The sequence below is a fragment of the Otolemur garnettii genome, unplaced genomic scaffold, assembly GCF_000181295.1.
Source record: "Otolemur garnettii isolate 467f Iridium unplaced genomic scaffold, OtoGar3 scaffold00011, whole genome shotgun sequence".
Taxonomy (NCBI): domain Eukaryota; kingdom Metazoa; phylum Chordata; class Mammalia; order Primates; family Galagidae; genus Otolemur; species Otolemur garnettii.
This window is the reverse complement of record NW_003852406.1, coordinates 34,255,930-34,268,547: the sequence shown is the minus strand read 5'-3', so window position 1 is coordinate 34,268,547 and position 12,618 is coordinate 34,255,930. Positions and strand designations below refer to the sequence as shown.

At 42.2% G+C, this 12,618-nt stretch overlaps 1 protein-coding gene across 1 annotated transcript in view; it reads left to right on the top strand.

Annotated features, from left to right (window-relative positions):
- ADAMTSL3 (ADAMTS like 3) overlaps positions 1 to 12,618 on the top strand; it is a 391,341-nt gene that overhangs the window by 295,643 nt on the left and 83,080 nt on the right. Inside the window, exons 18-19 of the mRNA XM_012801847.2 lie at positions 3,831 to 4,023; positions 4,126 to 4,305. Coding sequence (XP_012657301.1) covers positions 3,831 to 4,023; positions 4,126 to 4,305 — 373 coding nt within the window. The remainder of the gene's footprint in view (positions 1 to 3,830; positions 4,024 to 4,125; positions 4,306 to 12,618) is intronic.

Below are 12,618 nucleotides of genomic sequence, written 5' to 3'. Positions count from 1 at the left end.
TGTTTGCTAGTATTTTGTTTAGATTTTTATATCTGCAATTATGAGAGACATTGGCCTAGATACACTGGGATGTTATCCCTTTGCCAATATTTTCTGGAGAGTTTATGTAAGATTGGAATTATTTATGCTTTAAGTGTTTGGTACAATTTCACCAAGGAAGCCATCTGACATTAGAATGTATCTTTTTAATATTTTAAATTACAAATTTAATAGCTAGAAGACTGTTAGATTTCTCTCCGTTGGTGTGTTAGTTTTGATAAGTTGGTTTTTGTGGAATTTTTTTCAGTCCATGTAAATTTTCAAATTTATTGACATGTTTTTCATTATGCACTTATTATATTTATTTTTATTTATTTATTTATTTATTTTAGACAGAGTCTCATTTTGTCACCTTCAGTAGAGTGCTGTAACATCATAGTTCACAGCAACCTTAAACTCTCGGGCTCAAGCAATTCTCTTGCCTCAGCCTCCCAAGTAACTGGGACTACAGGCGCCCACCACAACACCCAGCTATTTTGGGGGATGAGGTCTGGCTCTTGCTCAGGCTGGTCTCAAACCTGTGAGCTCAGTCAATCTACCCATCTCAGCCTCCCAGACTGCTGGGATTATAGGCGTGAGCCACCACAGCCGGCCTATATTTTCATTATTTTTAATTCCTTTAAGATTCCCTCTTAAATTCCTGATACTGATATTTTGTGCCTTCTTTCTTTTTTCCTTATACTTCATCAATAATTTATCAGTTTTATTAGCTTTTTGAAAAAATAACTTTTTGTTTTGATTTTTAGTTCATTTATTCCATTTTCATCTTTACTGTTTACTTTTTTCTTTCTTTGGACCTCTTAAAATAGATACTTAGATTATTATTGTCAGCCCTTCTTTTTTTATAATATATGCATTTAAGTTTATCTTCTTCTAATTGTTGTTCGAGCTACATACCACAAAATTTGGCATTTCATATTTTTATTAACATATATTTAAAAATATTTACTATTTTTAAACTCGGGTTGCTCAATATATTTAGTATTAAAATATTAAAATAAAATTTAAAAATAAATACTATTTAATTTCCATTATCATTTCTTCTTTGATCCTTGAATAATTTAGAATATTATTGCATGCTTTCTAAATATTTGGGGAATATCTAATTTAGTCCCACTATAATTGGAAAACATACCATATTAGTTAGAAAATACACTGTAATAGAAAACATACTATATTAGATCAGGTGGCCATAACAAAATACCATAGACTGGGTGGCCCCTCCTGAGAAGTGCGGAGATGAACTTTATTTTCTCACAGTTCTAGAGGCTGGAAAGTGCAAGGTCACAGTGCAGCATGTTCTCTTTCTCATGAAGACTCCCTTCCTGGCTTTAGTGGATAAAGAGTAAGCTCTCTGGTGTCTGGAATGGAATATACCACAGCTTATTAATCCATTCATGGGTTGATGGGCACTTGGGCACAATCTTGGTGATTATGAATGAGCTGCAATAAACATTCTAGTGCAAATATCCTTATGATAAAATGCTTTTTTTTCTTCTTCTTTTGTGTAGATACCTACTAATGGGATTATAGGGTCAAATGGCAGGTCAACTTTTTAGCTCTTTTATGTTTTTTTCCATAGAGGTTGTATTAATTTGCAACAACAGTGCAAAAACTTTCCCTTCTCTCCACATCCATGCCAGCATCTGTAGTTTTGAGGCTTTGTGATGTGGGCCATTCTCACTGGGGTTAGGTGATATCTCAGAGTAGTTTTGATTTGCATTTCTGTGATGACTAGGGTCAATGAGCATTTTTTTCATGTTTGCTGGTCGTTATTCTGTCTTCTTCAGAGAAGTTTCTGTTCATATTGCTCTTTTCTTGTTGATTAGTTTGAATTCTCTATAGAGGCTAGTTATCAGCCCTTAGTCAAACTAAGAGCATGCAAGTATCTTCCCCCATTCTGAAGGCTGTTTGGTTTAGTTATTGAGCCCTTAGCTGTGCAGAAGTGTTTTAACTTGATCATATCCCATTCATTTATTTTTGATGTTGCTGCAGTTGCCAAAGGGTCTTCTTTATGCTTTTGGTTTACTCTCCATACTTGTCTGATTGTTATATCTTCATTGTGAAATTTCCCTTCATAAATAAAGATTTTATTCAATCTTTTTGTCCTATTATATTTGTCTTAAATTCAATTTTTTAACTTTTCATTTTTCCCTTATTTATACAAGTAAGATGTTTATTACAGAAAATTAGAAATGAGAAAAAAATAGAGAATCATCTTTATGTAAACACTAGTTTTTTCAGAGAACTAACTTATTTTTTTGATAATGAATACTTATCATAATAAAAACCAGGAAAAAAAATCCAAACTAAAGAAAATAGGCCCCGCACAGTGGCTCATGTCTGCAATCCCAGCATTTTCGGAGGCTAGGGAAGGAGGATCACTTGAGATTAGAAGTTCGAGACAATCCTGAACAAAAGCAAGACCTCGTGTGTACTGAAAATAGAAAAATTATCCAGGCATGGTAGCATGTGTCTATGATTCCAGCTACTCAGGAGGCTGAGGCAGGAGGATTATTTGAGCCCAGGAGTTTGGCAGTGCAATGAGCTGTAAAGTCGCCAGAACACTACTTGCTGTGGCTGTAGAGCTAGACTGTCTCAGAAGCAAACACACAAAAAGAATAAAGAAAATAAAAATACTACCACTTAGAGATCATCACTGTTAACATCTTGATGTATAATTATCCAGACTTTTATTCTTCATATATTGATAAATGCATGCAAAGCATAATTATAGTATGCAAACTATTTTATGACCTGTTTTTCTTTTCTAATAAAAATATATCATGAATGCATTTCTGTGTTAATAACCCGTGCGTCTACTTTATTATTTTAATGGTGCTGACATTGTGCTGTGTGAATGGACAATTATTTGTTTTCATTTTTATTGTTAAACATTTAGATGATCTCCTTCCATTTTGTAAAATTTAATTTTTTTGCTATTACCAATTACCCTGGAGAGCATCATCCTTGATGCACGTTTTAAGCATTTTTAAATGGTTTCCTCATGATATATCTCCACAGTAACTAGTTAAGAATTCCTGTCTTCTAATTAAATATTCACAAATTAAGGTAACTATTGTGTATAATTTTTTACCCATCTGATGGCAGAGACTTTTTAAAATGATAGTCTGGAGTTTTGTCACGCATACAGGAAACTAGGCACCCTCAAATGCTTCTGCTGAGTGTGTAAATTGGGAGAATCTTCCTTGAAGGCAACTTGGAAATATGTATTGAAAGCAGCTACTCTGGTTTTTCATTTTTACAGATGTTTCATGAGAAATCCTGATTTTTTCCAAGACCTTATTGGAAAGGAATCACATTATATATATGTTATAAATCCAATCCTAACATAAAAGAATTTTCTTAGGGATATTCCAAATAATGAAGCCAGGTGCCCTGAAGATTTCCTGAAGTGTGCTTTTAAGCATTTAAAATTTCTTTTGACACTTATGTAAATCATCATTGCCTTGGAATTCTATTCAAAACAAAACCCAACATTTTATTTTTGATGTATGGTGGTGGGACAGGGTGGGAACAAATCTGTTTCTTTTTACTCTGGACCTTCCCAATGGGTAAGATCTTTAAATACTTTCCTGATATTTCTTGCCTTTAAATACCATATTTCTGTATCTTAATCACACATATTGGTGGAGATTCCATGACTGAAGAATCTGCACACAGAGTGTGAAATCAGGAAGTCCAGAGGAGGATGTGACATTTTTATGCTCTGATGGTCACATGCTGTCTCACTGGGTAGTTGATCCTTCCTCACTTATTTTTTGGTACAGGTGGCACCTGGGTTCCTGGGGGGCCTGCTCAGCTACCTGTGGTGTTGGAATTCAGACCCGGGACGTGTATTGCCTGCACCCAGGGGAGTCCCCTGCCCCTCCTGAGGAATGCAGAGATGAAAAACCACATGCTTTACAAGCATGCAATCAGTTTGACTGCCCCCCAAGCTGGCATATTGAAGAATGGCAGCAGGTAAACTGACTGGCTACAACATGGCCCCTGCTCTGGTTTGAGGAGCCCTGCATAGCACCGAAGTGGGCAAAGCCCAGGGCCTCACCCCTCTTGTCTTCTTAGTGTTCCAGGACATGTGGTGGAGGAACTCAGAATCGAAGAGTCACCTGTCGGCAACTGCTAACAGATGGCAGCTTTTTGAATCTCTCGGATGAATTGTGCCAAGGACCCAAAGCGTCAGTCCACAAGTCCTGTGCCAGGACCGACTGTCCCCCACACTGGGCTGTGGGAGACTGGTCAAAGGTAAGAGTCAAGCTCACCTTCACCGTCCCTTCTTTTCTATCCCTCTTTTGTTTTGGCCTTTAAATATTTCCTCCACAAGATCAGGCTGGGAATAGTGTGAGATGAGGAGGGCTCCTAGGGTGCCACATTTAAGGAGCTGCTCATTTACTGGGTCCACATGCATGGCCCATGGTCAGTTTTTACTCGCTATTATTTATACTGTTCTCATCATCTTTCTCTTAAACAAATACCTTCTTTTGGAACTACCAAAATCATAGTCTCCCAGGATAAGCTCGTAGTCTGGTTCCCTCGCCCCTGTGTCTCCTGATATGGACGCGTTCATTATGCCCTGGCTGAACACCTTCCAGACCTGGTTTCTCTCTGCCTCTGCCTTGACTCAGTCTAGTGATGACACTTTGTTTTCCAGGTGGGGGAAATTGAACCCCAGTAGCAAGAAAGCACAGATAACCTGAGGAATCAGAGGTCTGCAGGGCCATAGAAACCTACAGAACACTGCAACCCAGCTGATGGAGCAGCACACAGGATACAGTTCCCATATTTGGATGTAGAGTGAGCACCGCACACCTCAAATGTCCCAAGTATGGGCAGAACCAACAGTTAGGTCAGCACTCAGCAATTCTTCCCAAAACAGTGTCACTCTGAGGTACCTGGGTACCTCAGTAGCAGAAGTAAGCTGCCTAAGCTCCCAGAGCAGGCAAAGTAGGAGCCAAACCCACCCCTTCTGACAGCATTCCAAGGGCTTTTCTGCAGTGGTGCCTCTCCCCTGCCTCTGTGTCGCTCTCTCACCTCCAGACTATGTGGCATCCCATGATATTCCCACTACTGAGTCTGTCAAGTCATCTGCTTGCTCAGAATATTATGTAGGTCTTATCACCTGCAGAATAAACCCTATTCACAAGGTTCCGAGACCTCCATTGGATGCCTGAGACCGTGGATGGCACCAAACCCTGTATATGCTGTGCTTTTAATCTGATAACCAAGGAGGCTACTAAGTGACTAATAGGCCAGTGGTAAAGACATTGTGGAAATGCAGGATGAAGGGGTTATTCATGTCCCAGGTGGGACAGAGTATGAGATCACATCACACTACTTAGAACAACATGTACTTTAAAACTTATAAATTGTTTGTTTCTGGAATTTTCCATTGACTATTTTCAGATCATGGTTGACTACAGTTAAATAAAACTACAACAAACAAACAAACAAACATGAATAAGAAGGCACTGGTGTGTAAGTAGCTGGCAGGGCCTTTCTTGACCAGACGGAGCTCTTATTCTAGCCCTGTGCTCCAGCTATGCCATGTACCTCTCATCTGCAGGCTAAGAATGCGAAACAGATTGTGAAGCAGAGACTTGAGGTTTTTGATCAGTTTTGTTATCAGTGTCTTATAACCTCTAGTTGCTGCCACCAGGGTGGACCTTCTAGGGGCAGAGAGCCAAGCATGACATCACAAATAACCTGGAGAAATAGGACAGTAACTGAGATCCACACACTGCCATGAGCCCCTGGGTCAGGGCCAGGTACAGTCCCAGCCTGCCCTCTCATCTTGCCTTACAACAGTCCTGGAAGCAGACTTTGTCTCCATTTCTGTAGATGAGAAAACAGAGGTCCACTCAAGATGAAGTAACTTGCCAAGGGCAGAGCTTGGATTCAAACCTAAGTCTTTGTGACCCAAGATTAGTACAAAGGGTGTACACTCCCGTATTTTATCCCAAGAGCAAAGGATTTCAAGCCTTGCAGAGCCATGAAGAGAGTTCAGCTCTAACACTACAAGCCAGGTGTCCTTGTTCAATATGCCTGACTGTTCAGGGCACAGTGTCCCCATCCCCCACACACCACTGACTGATGTGGTTTGATTATTTGCTGTAACTAGCAGGTTCAACCGAGGCATGGCTCGAGTAGGAAGTAAAAGTAAACAGCAGCAGAGCACAGAATGGCCTGCACGAGCAGCATGATGGGAGCACAGTGGCTTCACATAGGCTTGCATAAAACAATGAGAAATTTTATTATGAACAAAGAGAAAGCTTAGAGCACCTCTCTAGAGTGGGAAATGGGTCCTTCTCCCGAATGAGAAGAGAGAGACAGACGCAGGGAAGTGTGGAGGTATAATATCCTCTTTCCTCCCTTCTCTTTGTGTCTCCAGGCACCTTTGTCCTTCTCTTTTGGTCACTGACTACCGAGGTACCTCAGAGTGACATTGTTTTGGGAAGAATTGCTGAGTGCTGACCTAACTGTTGGTTCTGCCCATACTTGGGACATTTGAGGTGTGCGGTGCTCACTCTATGTCCAAATATGGGAACTGTATCCTGTGTGCTGCTCCATCAGCTGGGTCGCAGTGTTCTGTAGGTTTCTATGGCCCTGCAGACCTCTGATTCCTCAGGTTATCTGTGCTTTCTTGCCATCCCCCCACGTAAGCCCCTTTCTTTGTCCCACCTCACTAACCTCTCTGAGCACCCATTTTTTTTCTTTCTCTGAATGCAGTGGCTCTTGTGAGGATAACACAAGATATTTGATATAGAAATATCTAGCAGAATATCCCTTGCCGTACTCTTGAAGAAAAGTCCACATTTCAAGCTTAGGCTAAATTAATGGTTTTTCTATACATATACCCATTCACCAGGTTGGGATTTTTCCTGTTTTAACCTTCTAGATCAGTTAAGTGCTAATATTTTATGACTGTCTTAACTGAGAAACAATAGGCCATTATCTATATCCAAGACACTGACAGTCTATGTAAATGTTACCCTAAGCGCTCAGAAAATTCCCAGGAGAAGAAATAAACCTATCTCTACAGGGCCTGCAGAGCAGGAGTCTCCCCAGGATGCCCTGCTCCCCTTGTCTAACTCACAGGGGTCTGGAGGCAGTCCCAGTGGCCAAGACTCCCCCCAGCAAGCTGCCATTCCATAGGTTGGTGATGCAAAGGTTGGGAGGACTGTGTCTTCCTGTAGTTGGGTCCTGAAGGAGGCATGTGCTCCAGGTGAGGCAACCTCCATGCCAGAGTAGGGAGGACAAGTTCAAGTCTACCAGGGCAGCTTTATGTGCGAATGTTTGTTTGTTTTATTTCCTTCTCACTAACGCTTGGAACAACAGAGGCCCCAAGGAAGAATCATTACCTCAGGAGTTCCTTTGAGACTGAGTTACTCAGAGATCTAAACTATTAGAGAGGAGCATGCCTGGGTAGGCTAATGGAGAGGCAGTGTTTACCCCACTCAGCCAGCTGAGCTCCCATAGTGAGATCTTACCACACCCTGTTGTCAGAGAAGGCGAAGGATCTGGCTACTGTCTCCAAAGATTACGGATAGCCCTGCAGAGACAGAAGGGCCCCGCTTTTGTGGAGAAAACTCTCGGCACTGTGAATGCCTCATCTCCTTTACACTTAGTGAGGCCCAGGGATAGGCAAATGGGCTTCACTCCTGGGAACCTGTAAGAAATGAAGAATCTCAAGTCCTACCCAGACCCAAGGAATCAGAGCCTGCATTTCAGTGAGATCCCCGGGTGTTGCCCCACATATAAGAGCCTGAGAAGTGTTTTCCCCTCCTGCCCTCTTTTCCCAATGAGGGCAGGAGGGGAAAAGCCCTTCTGAGAGAAGCCCTCTGCTTCTCTCTTTTCGTCTTATCTCTGAGAACAAACCGACCTTCACAGTTTATCCTGTCTTGTGAAACAAATTCTTATCACTGGCTTTTTAAGACTGGAGACTAATGGTAACATCATCGACTCTTTCCCCTCCTTTCTCTCAGTGAATGACTGAACTTGTAGCTGGCAGTTATGTCACTAAAGGAACGTTATTGCCGTGTTTGCACAGGCTTGCCTTGGTGTCTTTGCTCATGTTGTGGCTCTCATGTCCTGCCTCCAGTTCTGAGCTTCCACACCCTCAAATCACCCAACAATTCCAACCTTTGACTCACGATGACCTTAGCTGTTCCCATATTTCAGTGGGCGGCTACTTCCTGAGCATCCATATGGTCTTCCCACCTGGCTCACAGTGTCCTGGAGGCCTGTGGCCATGAGATTGTGGACAGGTCTTCAGGCCCCAGAGAGCCCTAAGCAAGTAAAGACTCTTTCTCAAGAGTCTTTGCAAAGTCAGGGAGAATTTGAAGTTGTGTTAAACTGTTGGTCATTAGAAAAGTTCAAGCCGGCTCAGCGCCTATAGCTCAACCGGCTAAGGCGCCAGCCACGTACACCTAAGGTGGCGGGTTCGAATCCCCAGCCCGGACCCGCCAAACAACAATGATGGCTGCAACCAAAAAATAGCCGGGCGTTGTAGCGGGCGCCTGTAGTCCCAGCTACTTGGGAGGCGGAGGCAGGAGACTCGCTTGAGCCCAGGAGTTGGAGGTTGCTGTGAGCTGTGATGCCATTCACTCTACCCGGGGGGACAGCTTGAGGCTCTGTCTCAAAAAAAAAAAAAAAAGAAAAGTTCAAGCCTACTATTACGGGAGAGGCAAATCATTCACAGGAGGGGCTTTTGCTGAGAAAAAGAAAAGGAGAAAGGGGGGAGTTTACCCAGGTAAGCTAGGGTGGACCTGAGGCAGTCAGTTTCCTAGGCAACCATTGCTAGGGCAGAGAGCAAGCTATGCATACTTTAAGAGGTCAGCCCAAGCTCAGTCAAGATTCCCTCTGCTCCCAGCCAAAACCACAGCTCTGGGAAGCCCCCGTCTGGGAGGAAGAGCAGGTGGGCTCATGCACAGAAGTCGGCAGAGCCAGACTCAGCCTGTGACACCAAAAGCCCATGTTCAGACTTGAGTCCAGCCTGGCACACACTTTGCTGCGCAGCGGTTTGGGTCTCCTCTAGATTCAGCTTTCCTCCTGTTAGTTGACATTTCCTCTCATCTCAGAGTTGCTTTGTTTTGGCAGAGACTCTAACACCAAATTGCTACCCTTCCCTAAAGCATCTTGCCAAACCAGTCCCTCTGCCATGGGATGGCTCACTGGGTGGAAGCCATCCGTTCTGTGGTTCTGGATAAGGTCCTTTCACATAAACCTGGCCACTAATCCTGGACACAGAAAGGCTGAGGATCCATGCCAGAATTTCCCTTCTCACCGAGCCAGGTCCTGGCCTGCAGCTGGAATGGTCCCCCCCCCCCCCCCGTCACTGGCTTCATACATGGCATGCCTGAGCTTTGTCCATTCACCCAGCTTGCTAGTTCCCCAGGGTTTCTTAGGTCAGGATCAAACCTTAGGCAAGAAGGAGCCTTCAGTTCGTACATAGCTTTTCAAGTTGTGAGAAAGGACTTTGACTCATATAAGTCAATCTTCCCCTACGGTGGGTTTCTATGATCCACTTACCCCTTGCAACGTGTGACCTTTTAACTGAAATCCAGTGTCTTCCATCATTTTATTTTTTATACTTCGGTAGAGCATTTGATCATTTTGTTTACCTTTGTCTTTCTCCTTCATGGTATTTCTTGGTGTGTTAATTTTTTCTACTTACCTGCCTGCATCTTTTCTGTTGGCTTTTCTTCTTCTAAATCTCAAAAAAAAAAAAAGTTTTATTCTTTGATTTCCACTGCTACATTCTTCCTCTATAGTTCATCCTGCATCCTGGCTTCTGCTCTGACTCCTACAGTTATTCTCTATCTCTGGGAAGTCCCTGACCTTCTGTCTAGTTCCACATCCTCAGATGTCTGTACAGGATATAATGTCATCATGGGGAAGCACAGGAACAACCTTTCTACCCTACCCTAACCAGCTTCCCCATCACTTTCTATCCCCCACCACATTTTCACCACCTGCAATCATCTTTGATGTCTTTACCTTTACCACTGTACTTGGTTACCCAATCTTGCCCATTCTTTTTTTTTTTTTTAAAGATAGAGTCTCACTTTGTTGCCCTTGGTAGAGTGTTGTGGTGTCACAGCTCACAGCAACCTCCAGCTCTTGGATTTAAGGTGATTCTCTTGCCTCAGCCTCCCAAGTAGCTGGGACTCTAGGCACCCACCACACCACCTGGCTATTTTTTTGTTGTTGCAATTAAGCCAGGGCCAGGCTTGAACCCACCACCCTTGGTATATGGGGCCAGTGCCCTACTCACTAAGCCACAGGTACCTCCCTGCCCATTCCTGAACAATAGATCTACAAGCTAAGTAAAATGAACAGATCTCTATAAATGAGAAACTTTACGTAGAACAGTTTAAGATATGTCCAGGACAAATGGCTGCTTAAATACGGCATTCTATTTTTCAATACAGTGATTAATTATGACTCACGGAAGCTCATGAAAACAGCAGTGTGAGGGAGCCAGTTCACACTGGCTTGTGAGACCCAGTTGGGATCTCTTCTCTGCTTGCCCTCAGTAACATCAGATTGATAGTGTGAAACCTGCTGTGATGGGAGTATTTAAACCACAGACACTGGCAAAGCAAGAGCCTATTGTGAAACTCATACCAACACACAAGTGCATGAAAGGGACACACACACTCACATAGCACACACATGCACACACACATTCTATCTTATTGTTGAACAACAGTTTCAACTTACTGATAATGCTTAGGATGAAAATTCCTTCAAGAAATTTCAGTCTCTGGACTCTTTTATACAAGATCCAAGAAGCTTTTTTGGGCTTAAGACTTTTTTATCATTATCTTTATAATTGGTGTTTGGTGGGACTAGGGGGATCTGCCCATGAATCTGTCCTTTGCTGCTGATCTGCAGGCTGGTCCAACTGTACTAATTCTTCATTCAGATATTCCTTCTATGAATAAAAGAATTTTCTAGATTTCATGGTTTATTCTAAAGCCTTTCTTTTACTATTTTTTATTCTGTGGTATTAATTATAATCTCTTATTACTAGTCACCATGAAGATAACTGCTCTTCTACTTGAGTAATAGTGACCTTTTCAGACTGAATCTTACAGTTCACTGTTGTATTTTGGCCCATTCAGAATATGCCCATTGGGTTCAAGTTCATGCAGTTCTGTCTGTTCCACTTACTTTACATCATACATCTGCGCACACACAACCTGAACACACCTTATTTTTCTGGCTACATTGTAGCTTCCAGAGGGGAAGGATCATTTCTGCACACATTCATATACCTCTTGGTGCTTGGGAACACATATTGGCTGAAATAGACTTATGTAAGCTTCTTGTATCTCAGTGTCCCGATTCGACATTTTAAATATAAGCCTACAAGCTCCCAGTCATTTAATCAACATTTACTAAGCTTTGCTATATTGATTACCTCAGGCACCAGGAGGCAGAGACAACCCAGGATACATATAGTCTTCAGTGAGTCACAGTTAGTGAGGCAGACAGGTGAAATAATGTTTATAGTCATATAAAAAAAACCCAATGCAGATGCCCTGTATACAGAACTATGTGAAAACTGGAGAGAAATGTGTAAGTGTCCCTGAATCCAAGGAAAGTGTTGTAGAAGATGTAACTTTAGAGTTGGGTCTTAAGCAATGAGTGAAAACTATGTGCACGTGGGACAGAAGGGTGTTCTAGGTGGGACCAGGACCAGATTTGTGAGAATCTGTTAAGTCTTACGTGGCTGGAGAATGGGACGCAGTAAGGAGGTGGTGGGAGGAGGGATGGAAAGGGGAGGCTGCAGCCAGATGGCAAAGCACTTTGCATGTTTGGAATTATCCCCTCAGACACTGAGAGCATGATGGAAAGTGCTTGAATAGAGAAGTACACGCAACGTTTTAGACCTATAACCTGGCTGCAACGTGGATAATGTATTGGAGGAAGAAGGAGATGGAGCTTGAGAGGCCACATTAGATGGTTGTTGAAATAAAACCAATGAAAGATAATGAAACAGTTGGAATAGAGAATAGGAGATAGTTTTGAAAGATATTTGGGAAATGTAACTTACGTATTTGGGTTGATAGGAAATAAGGGCAAGGAAGAAATGTTCCAGATTTCTACCCTGGGAAGCCAATGGGTGAGATGACATTAATTTTATAATTAGAGAAGGAGAAGCATATTCAGAAAGTGATTTGAAAAGGACGGAAAATGGGCTTACTTCATGTATTTTAAAGAGTCTATAAAGGTGTTGATAAAGTGTTATAGCTCAGAGAGGATCTGCATTACAGTCACAATAGTGGGAATCATCAACATGTGAGTGGGGGTGGAAGCCCTGAAGGATGACCAGCATGTATCCAAAAGCACACTGTGACAGGCGTCCTTTAAAAATGAAGCAGAATCACGATGGGAGCCTACTTGCTTAATGTCTCCAAATCTTTCATTAAAAAACAAAAAACAAAGCAATTAGAATTGCCAAAGGGAAAAATAAACACAGACAATTTTAATAGAAGTTATGTAAGTAGTAAGGCCAAACCATGCATAATAGCAGACTTTGTGGAGAAACTG